At 43.9% G+C, this 22499-nt stretch overlaps 1 protein-coding gene and 1 non-coding gene across 2 annotated transcripts in view; one reads left to right on the top strand and one right to left on the bottom strand.

The window, feature by feature from the left end:
- Nucleotides 1-1834: 1834 nt before the first annotated feature.
- The window catches only part of LOC123516671, a 161554-nt gene continuing 140889 nt past the window's right edge, over nt 1835-22499 (top strand). The window contains exon 1 of the mRNA XM_045276273.1: nt 1835-2342. Coding sequence (XP_045132208.1) covers nt 2273-2342 — 70 coding nt within the window. The 5' untranslated portion in view covers nt 1835-2272. The remainder of the gene's footprint in view (nt 2343-22499) is intronic.
- On the bottom strand, nt 18561-18634 carry Trnav-uac. Its single transcript has one exon. It is a non-coding gene; the product is annotated as a tRNA-Val (tRNA).

Raw genomic sequence — 22499 nt, 5'->3', positions numbered from 1 at the left:
GAGTTACTGGGACAAAGGTGCGGTGATATATTGTTGACTTGTTAGCTGCTTCATTAGATTGCTCGGCGTTGCTTTCATTCGGCTTCATGCTTGTTCGAGCCTCTCACTGAGACGACAACGGGTCGGTAGCCAGACGTAAGGACAAAGACTGTGTATGCCTGTGATTCCCTTGTATTATCTTAGGCATTGAGCTGGATTCGACTAATTGTGCTCACTGTCAGCATCTCTGTCTCCTTTGCCTATATATACACCGTAGTAAACCTATATAGTTTTTTGGTGTTTTTCTAAGACTCTTGTTGCTCCTTCTAAACACAACAAAAGGAATAAACATGATCCACAGAATAGTGTAGCACACATCCTACGTAAATTAATCCGTTTAATTGCTAACGAGTTACAAGAAGTTCTCTTGTTACTACTGTAGTATTGGTTCAAGGAACAAGAGTGTCATCATAATCAATGTAGTCCTGCCCATTTATTTCATAGGTACAGCCTAAAGTGTTGATTTGTTGATGTAAAACTTTGGGGAATAAATCAGTCTATTGCAATGTAGGTTGGAAAATACATTTTTTGTTAATTCATATTTCAATCGGATGTATAAGAAGAATGACGGTCTCATTCAAGATTGTGTGTGTGTGTGTGTGTGTGTGTGTGTGTATTCACGGTTCACCCAGCCAGCCTTCTCCATTACGGAGAGAGCTCAGAGCTCATAGGCCGATCTTCGGGTATGACTGAAATCACACCACACACCACACACACCAGGAAAGCGAGGCCACAATCCCCCGTACCTACTTGCTGCTAGGTCAAATGGGGGTATACATTAAAAGAGGCTTGCCTATTTGCCTCGTCGAGCTCGAGACTCGAACCCGGGCCTTCTCGGTTATGAACCGAGTGTGCTAACTTCTACATTACGCGGTGTGATTCACTGTTTGATCTGCTGCAGTCTCTGACGAGACAGCAAGACGTTATCCTACGGAACGAGCTCAGAGCTCATTATTTCCGATCTTCGGATAGGCCTGAGACCAGACACACACCACACACCGGGACAACAAGGTCACAACTTCTCGATTTACATCCCGTACCTACTCACTGCTAGGTGAACAGGGGCTACACGTGAAAGGAGACACACCCAAATATCTCCACCTGGCCGGGGAATCGAACCCTGGTCCTCTGGCTTGTGAAGCCAGCGCTCTAACCACTGAGCTACTAGGTCGTGTGTGTGTGTGTGTGTGTGTGTGTGTGTGTGTGTGTGCAGCAAGTTTTGATGTGGAATGCAAGTGAACACAATGGTTTCAAAGACTGAGTTTCCAGTTTTTATGGGCTGGTGACATTCAGATTTATTAATGAGATCCTTGCAGGACAGAACGCGATTGTTTTCCTGAGTCACAGCTGAGAGAGAGAGAGAGAGAGAGAGAGAGAGAGAGAGAGAGAGAGAGAGAGAGAGAGAGAGTGTGTGTGTGTGTGTGTGTGTGTGTGTGTGTGTGTGTGCAAGCGATAAATCTTCCAATCGTGTAGGTGAGGTTCCCGGAGGCGTTTCGCTTCTCATTGGAGTAGGAGTGGAGGAGTGGAAGGATGGGACGTGCTTGCCTTCCTTGCTTTCCTTCCTCCAGAATCTAGTTCTCTGCTCCCCGTCAGGTCTTGCATACAGCGGTGCACACACATCTACACAAGATAGAGTGTGCAGTACATCCTTATATGCGATTAAAGTTTTGGTGTGGTGGAGCTGATATAATAGACTGTGGAGGGCACTCAGTTGTCAGCAGCAGTGGTGGTAGAAGGAGACTGCAACTCCACGCGCGTCCTCATCGAACACACTCGCAGGAAATGGAATGAAAGTGAGGATCTGGCAGCTAAGGTCAGGGGTGGCGCACAGACCCTCCCGCCCTCCTGGCAGTCGACAACCAACTGTCGACTTGTACGGACGTGTGGCGCGGTGGGGCTCGCTCAGCAGTTAGCGGCGGCAGTCGTGGTGCAGCAAGGTGTAGCGTGGCAAGGGGAATCCTCTCATCTTCTCACTGCCATTGTAATTGCCGGACATTTTGTTACGCTGTCTTGTAACAAAGTTGACGGCTACCGATTCATGAAGTTGGTTTGCATTCAGTAAACCCCAAGAGGAACTGTGTATACATTTACTGTTCAGTGCGACAAAGTGCAAAAGTATCCCTGTTTGCCGGAACAAGAACAAGTGGCGACGGCGTGCCATGCGAGGCGCGGGGCGCCTGGCGAGAGAGCAAGATTGAGTGATAGACAGACGTACCGAGCAGGCAGCTCAGCCATGGCCGCCGTGTCTGCCTGGGGGCGCCTCCTGATGCTGGGGCTGGTAGTGGTTTCCTCTGTGGCTTCAGGTGAGTTACTGGTGACCTTTGAATTGCTTCTCCATGCATCAGTCACCTGCTGGGGATCTTGGGATTAGTTTGAATTCGTCACTCTTCATCCCAGCATTGCAAAGTGTGTCCTCGTAGAGCAGAATTCAACTTGTGAAGACGCAGGGGAAGCTTTGTGACATCATTAGAAATAGACTGTAGAAATTGCATGGTGAAGCTTCATTGTTCGAAACCGGAAGAAGTCACTAGTGTTATTATTGTAGGTTACGTTATGCATATTTATGTAGCTTACGAATGTGAATGCCTTTATGGCTGTAACAGTAAATATCTATGTGCTTTGATTGTCCTGTGTGTATATATAACAATGTCACTTGTAGATATGCCTAGATATAGCTTGCCGCGGCGCAGGAACACACACACACATTTTGCCGCCCAAACCATCAAGTAGTACGAGACGGTCCCAGGTGCAGGAAAAGCTGAAAATATAGTCTTGCCAGCGTTCAAATGCAGGCCGAACACCTCTCGGAGAATGCCAGCAACGCCTCCACCTTGCCGCCGCGCCCTCCTTGTGCATGGGGTTTTTGGGAGGGAGGACTACTTGGCGTGGAAGGGGAGGAGGGAGGGTGGCGATAACTTGTTGCAAATCGGTAGTAAAGTTGTTGATGCATTCCTAAAAAAGATCCCCAGTAAATGTAAATCTATTAATACCTTATTCTTAAACATATTCATCTCATCTAATGACTATTGTTCCAGTGTTACAGCGATGCTCATACAGGTTCTCATGAATGATTTCCTACTTATCAAGAGAAATGTGAAAACACTTAAAAAAAAAAAACTACAGCTTACATTGAAGCCGATTGATTAGTAGTCGAGATAGGACGCTGAAATGTTTAAGAATATGATGACGGTTGTATCTCAAACTGCATGGTGTGTGTGTGTGTGTGTGTGTGTGTGTGTGTGTGTGTGTGTGTGCAGTGACTGGCCTTGTGCTTGTGTTTGCGTTTGGCTGACTCACGTGAACACCAATACGTAATAGAGGATCTTGTATCACCGTGTGTACGTTTTGTAGATTGCACCGCCTTGTCCTGACTGCATAATGGTCTGTCCCAGTGTCAGTTCCAATCTTTTATCCTTCCTCTTAATTCTGCTCTTAAACCCTCACCCTCTCTTAAAAATGATTACCGAAATAAGATAATGATAATGATAAAAATAAATTATCGATTAAGTAAGGAAGGGGGAATATCAATGAAAACAAGAACAACAACAATTACAACTACTACTACAATAATAATGATAATAATTAGAGAGAGAGAGAGAGAGAGAGAGAGAGAGAGAGAGAGAGAGAGAGAGAGAGAGATTTGTCGATAGTGTTGAACAATTTATTAGTAATTGATGAACCCACAAGAGCGCTGTCCTAGTTGATTCTAGGAAAAAATAATGTAGGTTAAGTAGAATTCAATTCGGTTGATTTTGGATTATGATAGATCAGCTCAACTCAGCGGAAGGGAGAGAGAGAGCAGAAGGTTACTTTATTTGTGAGCATGAGAGGCTTTACAGTACCTCCTCTGAAGCGAAGGAGTGGAGTCAGTGAGAGGTCGATGCGATAATTATGTATATAGTACACCAACATGTCACAGTGAGATTAGACACACGCACTGTGGTAGCCAAGTTGTCTGAGAGCAGAATGTATTTGTATAAACATCTTGACCAAGGGAGATAAGACGCAGTACTCGGCAACACATATTTACTGTCAGTTAAGAAACACTAACCACTGAGGCCATTCACGGAAAACACTATTTCACTGGAGCTTTCAGGAAAGAAGGGGGTAACGACGTGGTGACCCAGAAGAAACTCATCAGCACAGTACCCTGGCTTGAACATAGTAGCCCTTATCAATCTAGTTCATCTGAAAATGGCCGAGTTCAATGTTTGGAGAAGAGCGAATGACGGTAGCGTTTATGTATTAATGCTAATGTTGATATTTATGTTTTGGTAGGACGGCGTAAGGTAAAGAGGCGGCATCTGAGTATGTCCCATCCTTTTTTTGTGACCTTGCTGTCTGGAGTCAAATGAACGCCCTCAAGTGTAGGTAGCAAGAAAATACTTCAGGTCTGGAGCTAGAGAATGTTTTTTTTTTCTTATCTATCCTAATTTAAAACATATTACTAAAGGATGACTTTTTTTCATAATTAAACAAGTGACAGTGTACATAATTCTTCATCTCTCTTCATAGAGATGATTCAAAGAGTGAACTAAGAATGGTGGGGAAGTGTTTTGTGCTTAACACCTTTGAAATACAAGGCTATAACGTGTGACGAGTTGATCACAGTATTCAGCCAATGGTGTTTTACCGAGGGAATATGGAGAACACACTCCTGCACGTCCAGTACCTCAGACTCACTCTGCTAGAATGTTTATATAAATAGTTGGCTCATTATGCAGCGGCTGACCTTTCTCGTGTATCAGTCAGCATGCGAGCAGCATACTCTGGGTGTAAGTCATTTAAAGATAATCTTGTATACTCTTGAACAACTTTATAATTTTTGTAAGATTGCTCGCAGACAGACTGGAATATATCCTAGCAGGTAGAATTTCTGAAAAAACAGTTTATAACCTAGTTAATAACATGAAGTGATCATTATTCAAAGTCAAAATTAGAAGTTAATTAACTGCTGAGCATTAAGACCAGGTTTATATATTACCAAGCACATATTTATATTTATACGATTTTTGTGTCACTGCAGAAAAGAAACTATAAAAATTTAAAGACTTGAAAAAATTACAATATGGCTGCTTAGCGTTGCTTCATATTTGCGTTGTATGCGATGTTTTGTACTGAAACACATACCGTAAGCCGGAAAAAACTTTACATCTAACATAATGACATCGTTTTCTCACACTTAAGACAACCTTCCTCTTGGGCGCTGTTTTCCTTGACAATAGACGCTGCTGCTGCGGCTGGTACTGCCTGAGAGCAGAGGCCTCCCAATGATAGGCACATGTTCTTGAGTTATCACAGTAACTGTACATCCTTCTCCAGTACATGACGGTGTAGAGTAGTACGCTGTGAGATGACCAATGAATCCAACCATCATGTCACGCACTTGCACGAGGTCAAACAATCATCTGTAGTGTTTTCCCTTCACGCTGTCACACGCGTGTCTCTCTGTACCCTGAACGGAGAAAGTTTATATTGTTCTGTTAATGGCCGGTACATGCCTGTACAAATCGCTTAAAGAAGATTTATGAGAGAATCGTGTGTGCCGCCATTCAAGGGCAGGCAGACTTCGAGCCTCGTTCACACTGCCGCCGAGAACTAGCAAGGGCAGGAAGCAGCGGAACAATACCAGTCATCATTCGTGGCGTAGTGCTGATGGGGAAAGGTCACGGGATTCTTATTGCCAGGAGTTCGTCGCCTCTTCCTCCCAAAAGAAGGATTATAGCCTTTTTTCTAAGATGTGGATCCGTAGGATTTTTGTTTATTCAATTGGATTGTGGCGAGAAAACGTAAAATAATGAAGATGCTTTGGTATCTGATTAGGGATGTCGATTCTCTCTCTCTCTCTCTCTCTCTCTCTCTCTCTCTCTCTCTCTCTCTCTCTCTCTCTCTCTCTCACTCTTTGAATTCTCCCATGCCTTTTTACGGGTATCTTTCAAAATTTGGCATAATATGTGAACATCTTAACACAAAAGGATAGTGAAGGCACTCCATATACTCAATAGGTAAAGGATAATACATACTATTAATCCAATTTTTCCTTAGACATGAGTGATTATTACCAGATCAATGGCTTCCCGCTTCCATGACCATCAGTTCAGCCTCCCTTTGTCTTTGGTGGCTTCCGAGCGCTTGTGATTCTGATGGTCTTAAGGGTCTTGTTCAAGGAGTCCGGGACGTGAATCTCCATCCAGCGCAGCATCGGCCTGTTCTCCAACGCTTTGTTTCCAGGGTTGTCGCGTGTCCTTATTTCTAGTTTTCATCTGTCGGAGAGCGTTACTTAGTATTTCTGTTGACGCTGGTTATTGATGACGCCACACATTTGTATATAAGGACGTTGTCTGTTCATATTGAGGAAACACCAGTTATTCAAAACAGATCCACCCGTCCATATGTTGTGTCGCCCATTCACATGTGCTATGCCGGCCTGTCCATGTGTGTGTGTGTGGCGCCTGTACTTGTCAGGGGTCACTGTTTACCGACAATTGCGCATTCATTACAGAGTTAATTGTTACTTGCTCTACCTTATTTATCATTGTTTTACAGTTTTTTTATTGCTGAATAGGGGAAATTTTTCTTAGTTCCAATCGTGTTACAACGATACGGCAGGGCGTCATTCCAGCACACCGTTCAGAGTGACTACCGCCTGTGGATGGAAAGGCAGCTCAAAATGGATTGCATTGTAGTAAAAGTATATTTCTGATGTTCGTGCGCTTTTCATTATAAAGGAAGTCTTCACAAAACATTTACATCGTCACAAGATCAGGTGTTTATTGGAGAGATGTTACTAAGTTGACGTAAACATTATGGTTAGAAACCAGGCGATTATCCGGTAAGTGTTCAGTCTCCAATACTTACCTCGTGTACTTCTTCGGGAGTGTCAAGTGGCAGACACAGCATGGAAAATAGATTGTTATATTCGCGTTGGGGAATTTTTTCCTAATATTTTTGTTACTGACGATCTTATTTCTAATGTCTTCTTATTATTCGACTTTTTATAGAGCATGGTTGTTTTCTGAGTGTGCATATAACGGTCTTCCATCATGTCTGTTACTTATAACAAATGTCAGTCCAAGCAAATTCAAGAATTATTAGTGCCCCGGTGGCAAGCAGACACACAACATAATGAAGAGGCTCTCGCAATAAAAATACTTCCACTTCCAGTAATTCGGCTTCTCTCACGACTAATTAAGTGTAACCACTGGGAATAAGATACATAAATGTAGCTTTGAGTTACAATTTTACTGTCTTATTGTAGAAAGTTACGAGTACGATTAGATAAAGAAACTTCACACACTGTCATCAAGCGCGTGTTGAGAGCGTGAACCAAGTGCGTCTCATAAACTTTTTGCTTCATCAGTTCATAAAAGATTGTCTCTTCCTCAATCAACGACTTTTCAAAACAAGCCTTTCGTACATCCGTGATTATAAGTGAAAGCTACAAATATATTCTTCTGAAGGAGCTCAGGGCAAGATGGTGATAGTGGTGGTGGTAGTGGTAGTGATGGTAGTCTTGGCAACACTCCTGCCCCGCCTGGTGCTGAGCAGGGCTATAAATTTTTATAACCAGTAAGTTGAGCTCCATGTTGATGGCTGAATACACATCAGCCGGATGGTCCCGATGATAATATTTACTGGAACGTCGTATAAAACCTCTTAAAATCATGAAAATTTAAACAGACAAAAAAAGAATACGTTTCCGTGTTAGTTTCACAGACTAATTTTCTTCACGCGAATTTCATCTTAAGCTCACATCGTCAGCAGGTGTAAACTGAACGTCAAATCATTACTGCACGGCCTGTAAATACTCTGTAGGTATGATGCGGATATTTATGTTCAGCGCCTCTAATCATTCCACGGAAATTTAGATACCTTAAATATTCTTCATAAGAGTATTGAGGTTCAGTAGCAGCGATGAGCAGGGGTCCTCCAGTGTGTGTGTGTGTGTGTGTGTGTGTGTGTGTGTGTGTGTGTGTGTGTGTGTGTGTGTGTGTGGGAGAGCTGGTTTATAGAGGTCGCTGTGGTGTCCTGACCAGTCCACACCACACTGTCACTATCGCCGCCGCTCACCTATTGTCGAAATACGTTTATTCCTCCTTCATCATCTACGTTATTGCAGCTTTCCGGTGCATTTTATATCAGGTGAAAGTATGAAAGTGTTAAGGATAAATGCATGCTATTAGTCAGAAAGCTTGTAATTATGTGCGGGACAGGAAATTAGGAAAATAATTGAATGATGTAGAATTTCCGTTTTCCTCTTTTTTTCTCTCCAGCTTCTACCTTTTTCTGCTATTGAGTAATGAACGTTGGCGAGACGAATATTTTTCCTACATTTCTTGCATGAGGTCCAGAGAGAAGCGAGTATAAGGAACAAGGAGCCACTGCCGTCGTACGTGACAGAGTATAGCACAGCATTCACGTCTGCCAGCTGGTCCTGCCGCCATGCTCTTCCCACACCCCGGAGTGCTGAGAGGGTGAGGGCGAGGCAGGAGCACGGTGGAGGCGAGGGGTGGTGTCATGAATGCAAGGACAGGGTTAGAATGTTGTGTCAAATATATGCCGGCGGGCGGTGATATGTGGTGAGGATGCGGGAAGATGCTGCGACTCGGGTATCAGTACCACTTGCCACTTACCAAATGTTTCTTGTAGGAGTGCAGGGGTGGAGTGATGTCCTGGTGTGTGGTGGAGTGCAGGAGTTACAGCATTGGCATATTCACTGTGGCCGGTGTTATAGTCTTTGTGTGGAGTTGTGGGATTGTGGTCCTGACGGTGAGATGCCATTACAGCCAGCCCGTTATAGTGAGCCAGGCAGTGTGTGGTCTGTTGTTATGCTTTCTCGTATATGCGTCACACACACACACACACACACACACACACACACACACACACACACACACACACACACACACACACACACACACACACACACACACATATGCACACACAGGTTCTCTCTCTCTCTCTCTCTCTCTCTCTCTCTCTCTCTCTCTGATATATGCGTGACTCTAAATACGGCCACTGTTATTATGGGAATACATGTCTATGCAAATAAAACCCAAGTATAAAGCACACATAATATTCAGCACACCGTACTTACTTTATGGCGTGAATATGCAAATGAGGCGGTGGTGGTGGTGGTCTTGTGGTATCGGTGACGGTGGTGGTGGTGGTGGCGGGTGAGGAGGCACTGAGGAACGTGAGGATTCCCTTAGGAACACCAGCTGCCGTACCTTCTGGCTGTAAAGGGGCATCTTCACACTCGTCCCTGTAGAATTGCAGCAGTCACGTATTTCCTCCTGTTTCTGTGTTTTCTCTCGCCTTGGACCGTTTCACAAGAGGAATAAGAAGACGTCTCAAAATCTCAATGATGGACTTATACTCGGCTTTCCTACGTTCCTTTGTAGGGAGCGACATTTAAACAAACCTTTTTTTTTCTTTACTATTGTCGTTATTTACTTATTCATTTCTTATTGTTTATTTTATGTGTATGTGTGACCTTGACTGTTCTCCGTGACATGTACGAATTTAATGAAGCATCAATAATTTTTGCACCAGTATCTTAAAGCGCTTCAGGCTCTCGTAAGGATTATTTTGAAATGCCACTGAGATCATTAGTCTTGTTCTCACTGTTTTCCTGCTGATGATACGTAATACTCGTTAGATTAACCTTAAAGTTATGAAAACGCCACTGAGAGATTCAATCACTTCCATTGCATGCTGTTCATTTGTAGGAAAATGTCGCAACGCTTGACAAGCCAGCCTTGGATTGTTACAATGATCTCAGTACGAGGTGATAGCTATCAAAATGTTGAGATTTTTTTTTATGAAACAATATAAAAGCTTATTTATAAAACTTTGCGTCTTTCAAGTTACAAGAGTAAACACGATTCAGTGCACATACAGAAGGCTACTCTTACCACATGCATGTACATAAAGCTACTCTTACTACATATATGAGGTTAGCTAAGTTATAAAAAGTTTACAAGGCATGTGGTTTTCCTCATATTCACAGTGAGCGGATTGCAGTAACCAGATATATCCATCTGTCTACTTCTGAGCCCTTACTTTGAAATTCTTTGGCTTTTATTTAAGATCACATGTGTTTTCTCAAAGGCAAGAGATGATCATAGTCAAATCTCTAAGACGTGGCCGAAGACGTTCCTCCCTTCAAGAAGGAAGCAGGAGGCAATCACTGTTTCCACGCACTACTTGCTGTTGAGGTGTGGCGAACCGTGAGGATTTGTAGTATTTGTGGTGGCCAGAAGAGAAGGGATTAAGCAAGCGATTCACTTTAGAGCCTGTATCCAGCACAGCGTTATGGGTTTTTCTACAAGTTTACAGGTAACATAACAATCCCCATAAAAATCGCTCATTAATGTTTCCATAGCTAGTATATTTGTAGCGTACTCGTCTAACATAAGGTGTCGTTACCTGTAGCACTGCGTCTTGTTATATATAGTTCACAAATTGTAAAATTGACATAGCATAAAGACAAATAATGACCTATAAATTGTGATTATTATTTCTTATTTAGGTTTAAAGCCTCATGTAAAAGATACGTATTAATGTCCCGCGAAGACGTCCTCTGTGGAAATGTCTGCGGCGCCATAAATTAAAAATCCATCCATCCATCCATCTCTGGAAATGTCAACGGTAAACAAAAGTCATCAATATTGACCCTCGCTCAGAAGTTCTCTCTGCTCCTCAGCGCTACATGATCAGGTTGAGAATGACTTTCAGTACCACGGCAGCTCAGTGGATTGGGCCGCTGGTAGAAGACTCGAGTGGTTATCAAGACAGGAAGTGGCAATGTAAATGGAAATTGTTACATTCATGAGCGTAAGGCCAAGATTGTTCCGTTACACAGCTGGACGTGCACTTGTTTCACACGAGGAAATAGTTCAAAGCACTCACGGGAATTAATTGCAAAAACAACCTTAACTAGTCGTGCAAACTCTAGGGACGCGTAACCATTTGGAGAGAGAGAGAGAGAGAGAGAGAGAGAGAGAGAGAGAGAGAGAGAGAGAGAATGTTAGGCTGACTTCCGTGCTAGGTCTTTATATGTGCAGTACAAGTGGATAGAGTCAGGTTATTTATCTCTCATTTTTCTCGTGAATAATTTGCATAGTAGCGTCCACATCCGCCTATAGAAACTCACTAATGATGAGCAGCCCAACATTCCTCCGGTAGCGGAACACGGCACGGCAAGCCCAGGTTGGCGCGAGGCAGCAAGACATCACGTGTTTAAAAGAGAGAATTACACTTAACGTCCTAACAACTCTTCACCTTGAGACTAAGTGAGCCGGAGTGCCACAGAAGCAGGGTGAAGCAGGGCGAAGCAGGGCGAAGCAGACTTTGTGTTGCCCCATGACCTTTACTCCCCGCCAGGAACACCACATGGAAGTGAACACCTGCCAGCGTGTTTATTTCTCCACTTCCTGTGGCACTTCCGTCAGCTGGAATCTTGATAAATGACGATGAGGTTTAAGCGCGGCTGACTGTGATGTGTGGCAGGATGTAAACACTCCCTGTCAGGCGTAGAGGTGCTACTCGTCTGGTGAGGAGCGGCGAAGCAAGCTGCAGTGTGTCCTTGATCACTATAAAACACGAGGCAGGCTATGACGAGTTTTCCAGAGCCGTGTGTAGTACTTGGCGAGGAGAGAGGGATGTGTAGTGGCTAGGTTACGTTCATCTAGCTTGAGTAATGGTGGTGGCGATATGGATGGCAACAGTGTAACGATGGAAAACATTAATAAGACCACAACAGCAAGTTAATTAGCAAGGGTAACATAAATGACAATAATAAAAAAGCACCACGCCACCACTGTTACGACCTTGATGATAATAGTAAAAAAAAGAACAACAACAATAACAACAAAAGAAGAAGAAGAAGAAGAAGAAGAAGAAGAAGCAGAGGAAGAAGAAAAAGAAAAGGAGAAGAAAAGAAAAAAATGAAAACGACTATGATAATTATTATTATGATAACGATAGCAACGAAGATAACCACAAAGATAATCCTTTTAATGGCAAAGACCGCCTTGTTGTGAGATCAAATACAAACATCGTGAGGCGTAAAGAATAAACCTCATGAAGTGACGCCCGAAGCTTCAAAGGCGGCGGCTCCATCATGAGTGAGGTTGGTCAGGATGCAAGGAGGGACCTCGGCGACTCTTCATAAACACGAGAGGGAGGCGCGACAGAGACTTGAAACCTTTCTAATGGACTAAAGCAACCACACGGATAAAGAAGACCCACTTCTCCCCAAACTAACGAGACAGACCGCCAAATATCCTGACCCAGCTGCACTCTTTGGCCTTCCTCTCCTGCCAGACACTCCCAAAGGACGCCACTTCTTCCTTAGTCCCTCTCAGCACGACTCGGCCACTCAGAAGGTCACTAGGCTGCCTTCCTTCCCTGCCTGCCTCGCGTGAACCTTGCCCTCTGCCCCTCATCGCTCCTTCACCCAACAGTACCTCCTTTAAGGTTTGCGTAGGGGAAGGGCTCCGGTATTTGCCTTGGGTGAATAGGAAAGGAGGATGCTGGGAGGGGTACTCGGAAAAGAAAGTCACAGAGGAAAAGTAACGAAAAGAAAATTGCTAAGAAAAAAATATCATGAAAAAATATTAACAGTAGTGATCTTACTTAGGAAAAAAAAAAGTTAGTGGTTGTGTTATTTCAGGTTAGGTTAGGTTAGGTTTGGTTAGATTAAATTAGGCAAGGTTAGGTTAGGTTAGGTTGTGTTGTTTTAGGTTAGGTTAGGTTAGGTTTGGTTAGGTTAGGTTAGGTTAGATTGGTTAGTCTGATTAGATCTGGAATAGAAAGAAAAAGCAATAGATATTTTTTTATTAAGTATATATTTCTATTCCAGTTACTTTACTTTTTGTTATTTTTTCTTACTATTATTTTTTTCCGACACAGAAAGAGAGACAGAGACAGAAAGAGAGAGAAAGAGAAAGAGAGAAACCGTTATTTCAAGAGCACCGGGAATTGAATGTATGAAGAATAAATAAGATGAAAAAAAATCCATGAGAAAGCGTGACGAGAAAAGAAATAAAAGATCGTGACAGGTATGAAGAAAACGGAAGAGACTCAACGAATTACTTGAAAGGAAAGAAAACGGTGAACAAAGAATAGAAAAAAGTAGATATTCGGAGAGAGAGAGAGAGAGAGAGAGAGAGAGAGAGAGAGAGAGAGAGAGAGAGAGAGAGAGAGAGATTTTGCTAGTGCAGGTTATAAGTCTGTAGTGTTCACGGGTCAAGGAGTGTAAAGAAATTTGATAAATGTGAGAGGTGCTAAGAGTGAGTCCTCGAGGAAATGAAATGTGGAAATTTGAGTTGCGTCAAGTAGTAATGGTTGGTGTAGTAGTAGTAGTAGTAGTAGTAGTAGTAGTAGTAGTAGTAGTAGTAGCAGCAGCAGCAGTAATAGTAGTAGTAGTAGGGATGGTGGTGGTGGTGGATGTAGTAGTATAGTAGTAGTAGTAGTAGTGGTAGGCAGTAGAAGTAGTAGTAGTAGTAGTAGTAGTAACAGTAGTAGCAGTAGTAATAGTAGTAGAAATAATAGTAATAACTTCCACTTTCTCATCCTTATCCTATCCTCATCCTCCTCCAACACATCCTCTTCACCACCACCACCACCACCACCACCACCATACCCATGACACTACATACGTTCACCTAGCAAGCACGTTCAATACCTGTATATCCTTCAAAACTCCCATCATGCAACACTGCTTACTGCTGCATGTAACTGAGTGGCCTTCATACCCAGTGGCCTCGTCCTAGAGAGAGAGAGAGAGAGAGAGAGAGAGAGAGAGAGAGAGAGAGAGAGAGAGAGAGAGAGAGAGAGAGAGAGAGAGAGAGAAGGGGGTAGATAACATGTAAACACGTCCTCTCACCCCACCTCTCCCTCCCCACTATCTCCCCGCGCCCAGGAGGTTGATGGGGTGATGGGGTGATGGGGTGATGGGGCGGCCGTTAGGAGTGAGTGGGAGGCGGATCGCGGCTGTTGGGGTTTGACTGACGATCTCCTGTGTCCATTAAACCGTTTTAGGTTGTGTCTTCTTGCCAGTGTCGAAATATACTTGTTTGGGAAAGCTAGTTTGGATTGTATTGTATTACGGTTCGTGTGTGTGTGTGTGTGTGTGTGTGTGTGTGTGTGTGTGTGTGTGTGTGTGTGTGTGTGTGTCCTTCATATCCCTGGTCGGGTATTCAATAAATGGTATGTTTTCTCATGCAGGACCTTGAGAATCGGGTGTGCCAGCGGCTTGTTCTCTCCCTTCATAGATTATATATTTATGTAAACTGGTGGACTGACATGTTATCTTTCATAAATGCGAGGGCACACACACACACACACACACACCGCATAGTGTAGTGGTTAGCACGCTTAACTCACAATCGAGAGGGTCCGGGTTCGAGTCCCGGAAAGCGGCGAGGCAAATAGGCAAGCCTCTTATGTGTAGCCCCTGTTTACCTAGCAGTAAATAGGTACGGGATGTAACTCGAGGGGTTGTGGCCTCGCTTTCCCGGTGTATGGAGTGTGTTGTGGTCTCAGTCCTACCCGAAGATCGGTCTATGAGCTCTGAGCTCGCTTCATAATGGGGAAGACTGGATGGGTGACCAGTAGACGACCGTGGTGAATTGCACACCATACCATCATCATCATCATCGATCTCTGTTACAGTAAAGATCTAATAATCTTTAGGAATTGTTCAACTTCCTGTAGTTTCTTGACACAGCTTGGCAGGTCTTGTCTGTACATTTATACCATTATCTCCCTAAAAGAGTAAATACAAGTGAATGACATCTATATTGTTGCTTTTTTAATTGTGATTTAACGGAGTTTAAGTGAAAACGAAACTTCCGGAAGCCAGTAGGTTCACACGTGGCATTTGTGTATAAACATACGTAACATAACATTTCTATTCCATAGATTCATCTAATTAATCGTATCTCCCTATTGTTTCAGTGCTAACTTGACTGTCAAGCCTATGCTTTGACCACTATTTGTGAATCCGTTTTTTGTTTTTTTCCTGTCTTTTAATCAAACATTTAAACTTTATTTTTACATTACTCTTGTTACTGAAGTGTCCAATACGTGCAGGAGGATATGTCATTAAATCTGGTGAAACATTTTGTAGAATACAGCAAAGGGAGCTGTCCACATTCATAACACTTACGTATGTCACAAGGTTTGTGTAGAAAGTTTGACACCGCTGTTGCATGTGGAGGATGAAGACCATAGTGGTTAGCAACAGTGACTTTAATATCGCAAAAAGCCTTGGTTGGCGGATCTGGTTCCCGAGGCGTGACAGTAGCCCTGCCAGGCCACAGAACAGCCCGATGTCACGCACAACACTCAGGATACCATGGGCTGCAGCAGGGCTGGCTTAGGCGTAGAGACAAGGAGGGTGATAGAGTAAGAGGCTCCTCGTTGACTGTCCTGTTGTGTTAAAGTTGTTAGTGATTGAGGAGGAATCTAATAGAGGAAGAGTGTTCAGTTATTGCTGAGAAGTGAAGGGACGTAGCGCAGGTGTAGTGTAGCCTGTTATGAGGCACAAAAGGAGATGGCTTAGTGGAGGACGTCGAGGAGAGAAGGGTAAGGGTGAGTGTGTCAAGAAGTGTCTTGTAACGTCTGGGTGGTGGGAGTGTCGTGGTGTTGGATCACGTGTGGGACACTGATCCGAGCCATGCGCTGTTGTCTCCTGCCCCACTTCTCTTCCCTTCCCTTCCCTCCCCACACTTGCTGCTTACTATATGAATGCGCATATGTTTGTATGAGCAACGATATGTACTTGGTAAATAAAAAAAAAATTATGCTGAATTTACTGTATCAGTGTTTCTCGTGTGTGTGTGTGTGTGTGTGTTTCACTGTTTGATCTGCTGCAGTCTCTGACGAGACAGCCAGACGTTACCCTACGGAACGAGCTCAGAGCTCATTATTTCCGATCTTCGGATAGGCCTGAGACCAGGCACACACCACACACCGGGTGTGTGCCTCGATTTACATCCCGTACCTACTCACTGCTAGGTGAACAGGGGCTACACGTGAAAGGCCGGGGAATCGAACCCTGGTCCTCTGGCTTGTGAAGCCAGCGCTCTAACCACTGAGCTACCGGGCCGTGTGTGTGTGTGTGTGTGTGTGTGTGTGTGTGTGTGTGTGTGTGTAGACATACACGCGCACCATCATTCCCATCAAGAAGCAGCATTGCCGGTCACAGTAACTACTGTGATATCTCTAAATTCAGGCCTTCAATAGATCTAAATATTTATAGAAATTCTTTTGAAACAGAGTGACATTGATATAATGCATAGACGACTATATTCGTGGTCGACCTTGTGTAATCGACACTCTGTCGGAGTGTCAGTTTTTGCAGCAGCGGCATTGACAGCTGCGCCAGGCATCTCCTCCCATGACCTCAAAGCTAGTGTACCGGGGGTCAAGTCACAACATGACGCAGACCACAAGAAGGCCTTTATTAAGACCTAGAGGTGCCACCTGAGCCACAACAGTCAGTGAGCAGCGAGTGACACTGCTTTTGTGTGGTGACGCAGCTACGCATGAGACTGAGCAAGCAGCAAGGGTGTGTGCAGGCAGCAAGCACCCCTCCTGGTGAATGAGTCGTGTGCTGCGTGCCTCGAGCTGCTCGGTAAGCTAGCGATGGCAAGCTTCCCAGTAAATGCATTCACGTTGTGAACAAAGAATGGAAGTTTGTGGTGGGAGGTGCCACCGCGGTGGGCGGCCTGAGGAAGCATTACTCGTGCTGGGCCAAGAGAGGAAGCTGACGTCATACTGTAGATGTGAGTCAGGCCTGACGCTGGTAAATTGTCTTAAGGGAGCCACGAAATGTTGATATCGAAGTTGTTTCTTTTCAAAATAGTGTATATCAGTCAATGAACACTTTGTACATTATGACGTAAACTCGAAACACCTGACCAGCGAAGCAAACAAACCAGACCCCCAGCAATGGTAAACCTAACCAGCTTCACAGCGGCCGCCGACTGTTGACGGCCGCACACCCGAGCCTCGTCAGCGCTTCAGCCTGACACCTGACCCTCGAACTTTGCTCTTCGCTCATTAGTATAACACTGGACACCCAGTAATCTTCTTCCTCCATCGGGTGTTTGTGGAAAGACAACACATTGGACAAACCAGCATTATTCTGGCCATGAACAATACTCCTAGTCTTCCTAAAAGTAACATATAAAATATATTGAAGTATTTGTAAAATAATGTTTCAACGTGTTCAGCGATGTCACACTTCCCTCCTCACAAACTTGCCTCGTGACAGCCTTCACAAGGAAAGTCAGGTGTAGGAGGTGAGAGCTGCGTTACCCGATACTTTTCTTTCATGTATTGCAGTAATAGCAACAGCTAACCTGAAATCACACTAATTTACGACTTTCTATCTCCCAGGTGCAATAACCTTCACTATATCACGTGTATTGTTACGAAAAAAAAACATACACCTTAACGAAAATTGAGGAAGTGGCAGATAGTAATTCACGACGCAAAAACACAAACGAAACATGTACACATTTGCATTTCTGTGGTTGAAAAACACAAAACGAAAACGTACAGAATACTACAGGCAAGTACCGGGAAGGTAAAAATACAGACATTTAAAGACCGTAATTCACAGATGAGAGTTTTCCGCCGCAAATATTTCCACCCGAAGGTAGCAGGTGCGGAGGAGCGACCGGGAAAACTGGAACGGCGGTGCGGTGAGGCCTGGCGGTGGGGTCCAAGCCATGTATTATCTCTCTCTCTCTCTCTCTCTCTCTCTCTCTCTCTCTCTCTCTCTCTCTCTCTCTCGCAGCACGTGCGTCAGCACTGCACTGAGTGAAGGATATCTGCAGAAACTGAAAAAAATGAGAGAAAAAAAAAAAGGGACATGTCGTTGCATTTTCTTCCATTTGACACTGTCACTGTACTGTGTCGAGGCTCCAACAATTCGGTGTTGTTTGTGTGTGTGTGTGTGTGTGTGTGTGTGTGTGTGTGTGTGTGTATAATTCACCACGGTCGTCTGCTGGTCACCCAGCCAGTCTTCCCCATTATGGAGCTCATAGACCGATCTTCGGGTAGGACTGAGACCACAACACACTCCACACAAGCGAGGCCACAACCCCTCGAGTTACATCCCGTACCTATTTACTGCTAGGTGAACAAGGGCCACACATTAAGAGGCTTGCCCATTTGCCTCGCCGCGCCGGGACTCGAACCCGGCCTTCTCGATTGTGAGTCGAGCGTGCTAACCACTACACTACGCGGTGTGTGTGTGTGTGTGTGTGTGTGTGTGTGTAATTCACTGTTTGATCTGCTGCAGTCTCTGACGAGACAGCCAGACGTTACCCTACGGAACGAGCTCAGAGCTCATTATTTCCGATCTTCGGATATGCCTGAGACCAGGTACACACCACACACCGGGACAACAAGGTCACAACTCCTCGATTTACATCCCGTACCTACTCACTGCTAGGTGAACAGGGGCTACACGTGAAAGGAGACACACCCAAATATCTCCACCCGGCCGGGGAATCGAACCCCGGTCCTCTGGCTTGTAAAGCCAGCGCTCTAACCACTGAGCTACCGGGCCGTGTGTGTGTATGTGTGTGTGTGTGTGTGTGTTGCATATATGAATGCGTGTGGTTAACTTGGCTGCTTTGTGAATGCACGTATATAAGTAGGTACTTGACAGCCATTGTTTTGTGTACCAATAGTGTGACCACTCCCTCCAAGTTCGGTATTGAGAAACGCTTTACTCTCTCACCATTACTAGTTTCAAAGGCCACACAGAGATGACTTGCCAGATTCTCAAAAGTGTTTCTTTCACTAATAATGAGTAAATATTGTTAATCTATCACTGGAACTATGAAAATATCCTTAAATATCCATGTAACTTCAACTAGTCTTTTGAATGTAGTGTAGGTGTGGCCAGAAGCGTTTCAGAATGCATCGTTAGCTCTAATAGGAGGTTATGGAGTATTGTCTATGGAACCTCCCTTACTTCGATATTAGGAGGCAAGGTACGTGACAGTGAACATTTGTGTAAATACTTCAGCGTAGTGCCAAGTTTAACTCCGGGAAAATTCATCTTGGCGTAAGTCTTGCGAGAAAATGGGTTGGCCGCCACCACTGTGTCTAATGTCAGCCACGTGCATGCAAGGTCACCACCAACCATGCAGGCAGGAACAGTACCCTGGTGGGGGTGTCGGTTATTTCAAGCGAGTCACCTTTTTTGAGTCCCGTACATTGGTAAAGAGGCAGGGAAGGAAGTGTCATACGCACCGGTGAAGTTTTCGTTAATAGTCTCTCTCTCTCTCTCTCTCTCTCTAATTCAGTGGTAACATCGAATTTCCTTTCCCAAGCTGAGGTTCGCGTTGCACTCACATAGCTCAGGGATTTTCAGTGATGAGCCAGCAGTCGGTGTCCTCCTTTACCAAGCGCAGGCTGACTAGGAGAAATAGCTGGTGATGGGTCGACCTGAACCTGAAGACCTTGGTGAATGACGTACAGATAAATAAATAAAAAAGATTGATAGATGGTTAGATAGATAGGTATTTTATTCACCTCAGCTAGGAGTCACATATTACACTAGATAACCATATTAACATGATTTGAGAAAGTCTATTTACATATTTACATAGACAAAATATATGTAATTTCCAAATCTGTACTCGATAACACACACACACACACACACACACACACACACACACACACACACACACACACACACACACACACACACACACACACACACACACACACACACACACCAAGAAACCCCACATCCGTCATAGGGGGGAGTGGCAATGGTATTTAATTCGTCTCTGTGGCGGGGACTAGCGTGGGAGACCATTACAGATAGCCCGGAGCGACATACCACCGACTTTGACCACCGTGGCTGAGAAAATACGTGTGAAAAAAGACAAGAAAAGAAGTAAAACAGGTGAAAGTGAATGGACAAGAATAATTGCTACCGGAAACTATCACGACCAAACGAAAGTGTATTCCCAAGAAGTAAAACATTTCATAAATTTTGTTCCCGGGAGTAATCTATGTAGCGGCAACGTTCATATCACAACTTTTTTTTTTTCCACTCCATTTTCTGCAGAGCGTCTGGCAATAATTGGAGTGAAGCAATACTTTCAATTACGTGGTGTGGGTCTGGAGCAACAAGACACTGCTGATGGCGGCACCCGAGTCAAGGTGATCGAACTAATAATAATAACAGGTGCGGTGCGTGATGAGAACTCCGGGATGTGGGCTGAGGTGGAACATGTTATCAATAGGAGCATTATAATTGAAGCTGAGATTGAAGTGTTGAGAAAATTTAACATGTGGAAGTCTCTCTCTCTCTCTCTCTCTCTCTCTCTCTCTCTCTCTCTCTCTCTCTCTCTCTCTCTGGTTCTGTGCGTAAGTAATTTTATCTCTTTGCCGGAGTGTCAGAGGAGTGATGGATGGATGACTGGATGGCTTCTCCTTATTCACAGGAGAGGAGGATCTTTAGTGGAGGCCGTGAAGAAAGAATGACGAGAAATACTGACTGACTGCCATCCTTAACCCCTTCAGTACCGAGACGCATTTTTACCTTGAGAATTGTGTGCGGTTAGACCATTTTATTGACATCAGGAAAGGTCTATAGAGGTCAGAAGATTAATGGCCAGAGTCTTCACTGTTTCTATTCCCCCACATAAGTTTCTGAAGCTGTATAAAATCAGTAGATAGTAGGCAGAATGATTATATAAACGCGTCATGGTACTCAAGGGGTTAAAAACGAAATTTCAAGTTGTAATATAGTGTTCAATCTTATATTGTTACTTTTTGAGTGAGGGTGGAATGTTTGGTTTCGTTTGTCTTATGTGTGTGTGTTGAAAGAAGGATCGCTCTGTAGTATCTTGAAGCATTGCTAGTCTTTTAATCTCTCTCTCTCTCTCTCTCTCTCTCTCTCTCTCTCTCTCTCTCTCTCTCTCTCTCTCTCTCTCTCTCTCTCTCTCTCTCCACACACACACACACACACACACACACACACAAAGTTAAGTGATAATTACCGGCTAGGACAGACCATTATCCACAATTGAGTTAGTGTTGGGTTAACGCGGCCTTAAGTAACGCTCATGTGCAGCTGACATAATAGTGTTCAGTTGTCACGTCACTTCAAACCTTTTAGTATTATTATTATCATTATTCTTATTGTTGTTGCCGTTATTGTTGTTGTTATTGGTGGTGGTGGTGGTGGTGGTGTAGCTGCTGGTCTTATTGGTGTCTTTGTAGTTATTGTTGTTTTTTATCTGCTTGTGGTTAGTGGTAGTTGTAGTGGTGGTGGTGGTGGTTCTCCTATTAATGTTTTCGTTGGTATTGTTCTTCATATCATTGGTTCTTATTGATGTTACTCTTGCCATTCCTCTTATCCTTCTTATCGCTATTATGACCACTCGTGTAGCGCAATTTTACGCCCTTAGGAAGTTACAATTGTGAGTTAAGATGCACTTTTGATCCTCTTTAAGCCGTGAGGGGTACAATGTCTCTCTGTCCGTCTGTCTGTCTGTCTGTCTCTTTTCTTGACCAGTGATATTCCTGCCAGTGTTGGTCGAGCAACTGAAAGAAGGCTGCAATTGTAACACCAAAACTATAAGCTTCTGAGATGACGTGTGTGTGTGTGTGTGTGTGTGTGTGTGTGTGTGTGTGTGTGTGTGTGTGTGTGTGTGTGTGTGTGTGGTGAGATTAGTCATGCATTTAAGAAAAAAACTAATTGATTATTGCTACTGAAACGCACACTTTTTTTTTTTTTTGTGTGTGTGTGTGTGCATTTGTGTATGTTTGTGTGTGTGTGCATTTGTGTATGTTTGTGTGTGTGTGCGTGTGCGGGCTTGTGTGTAGAGTCAATAGAAACTCAAGTACTTTCACAATACCACACAATATGACTAAACATTTATAGAAAGAGTAAAAAACCAGACTGATTTCTCAAGTTCTCATTCCTAAACAGATGTAGTAATTTATTTCATGTGCACAAATTGATCCTGATACACGAAGTTTCAAAAGAGAGAGAGAGAGAGAGAGAGAGAGAGAGAGAGAGAGAGAGAGAGAGAGAGAGAGAGAGAGAGAGAGATTGGTTGAAAGTGAAGGTCAGAGTTTAGAGTTTTTAAGAATCATTCTGCAAGAGGAGACGTTAGACTGAAATTGTGATAAAGTTCTGGTGTTGAGAATTATAAATGAAGGATGGCGAAGAGAGAACAGAAGTGGAGTTTTGTTATAATGTGGAGGTGTTACCACTGTGAAGAAGAGAGGGTGGTTAGGTAAGACAGAGGATAGGTAGGAAAGGATATGTGAGATGGATAAGAAAGGCAGATATGTGAGGTAAGAGACAACATGTAGAAAAGATAAGGTGTAAGGTGAGAGATAAAGAGATAGAAAAAGGATTAAGAAATATGGGGTAGGAAATAGATGGAAAACTAGAA

Source organism: Portunus trituberculatus, chromosome 41, assembly GCF_017591435.1.
Source record: "Portunus trituberculatus isolate SZX2019 chromosome 41, ASM1759143v1, whole genome shotgun sequence".
In the NCBI taxonomy this organism is placed as follows: domain Eukaryota; kingdom Metazoa; phylum Arthropoda; class Malacostraca; order Decapoda; family Portunidae; genus Portunus; species Portunus trituberculatus.
Note: the sequence above shows the minus strand (reverse complement) of the source record. Positions and strands in the feature narration are given on the sequence as shown.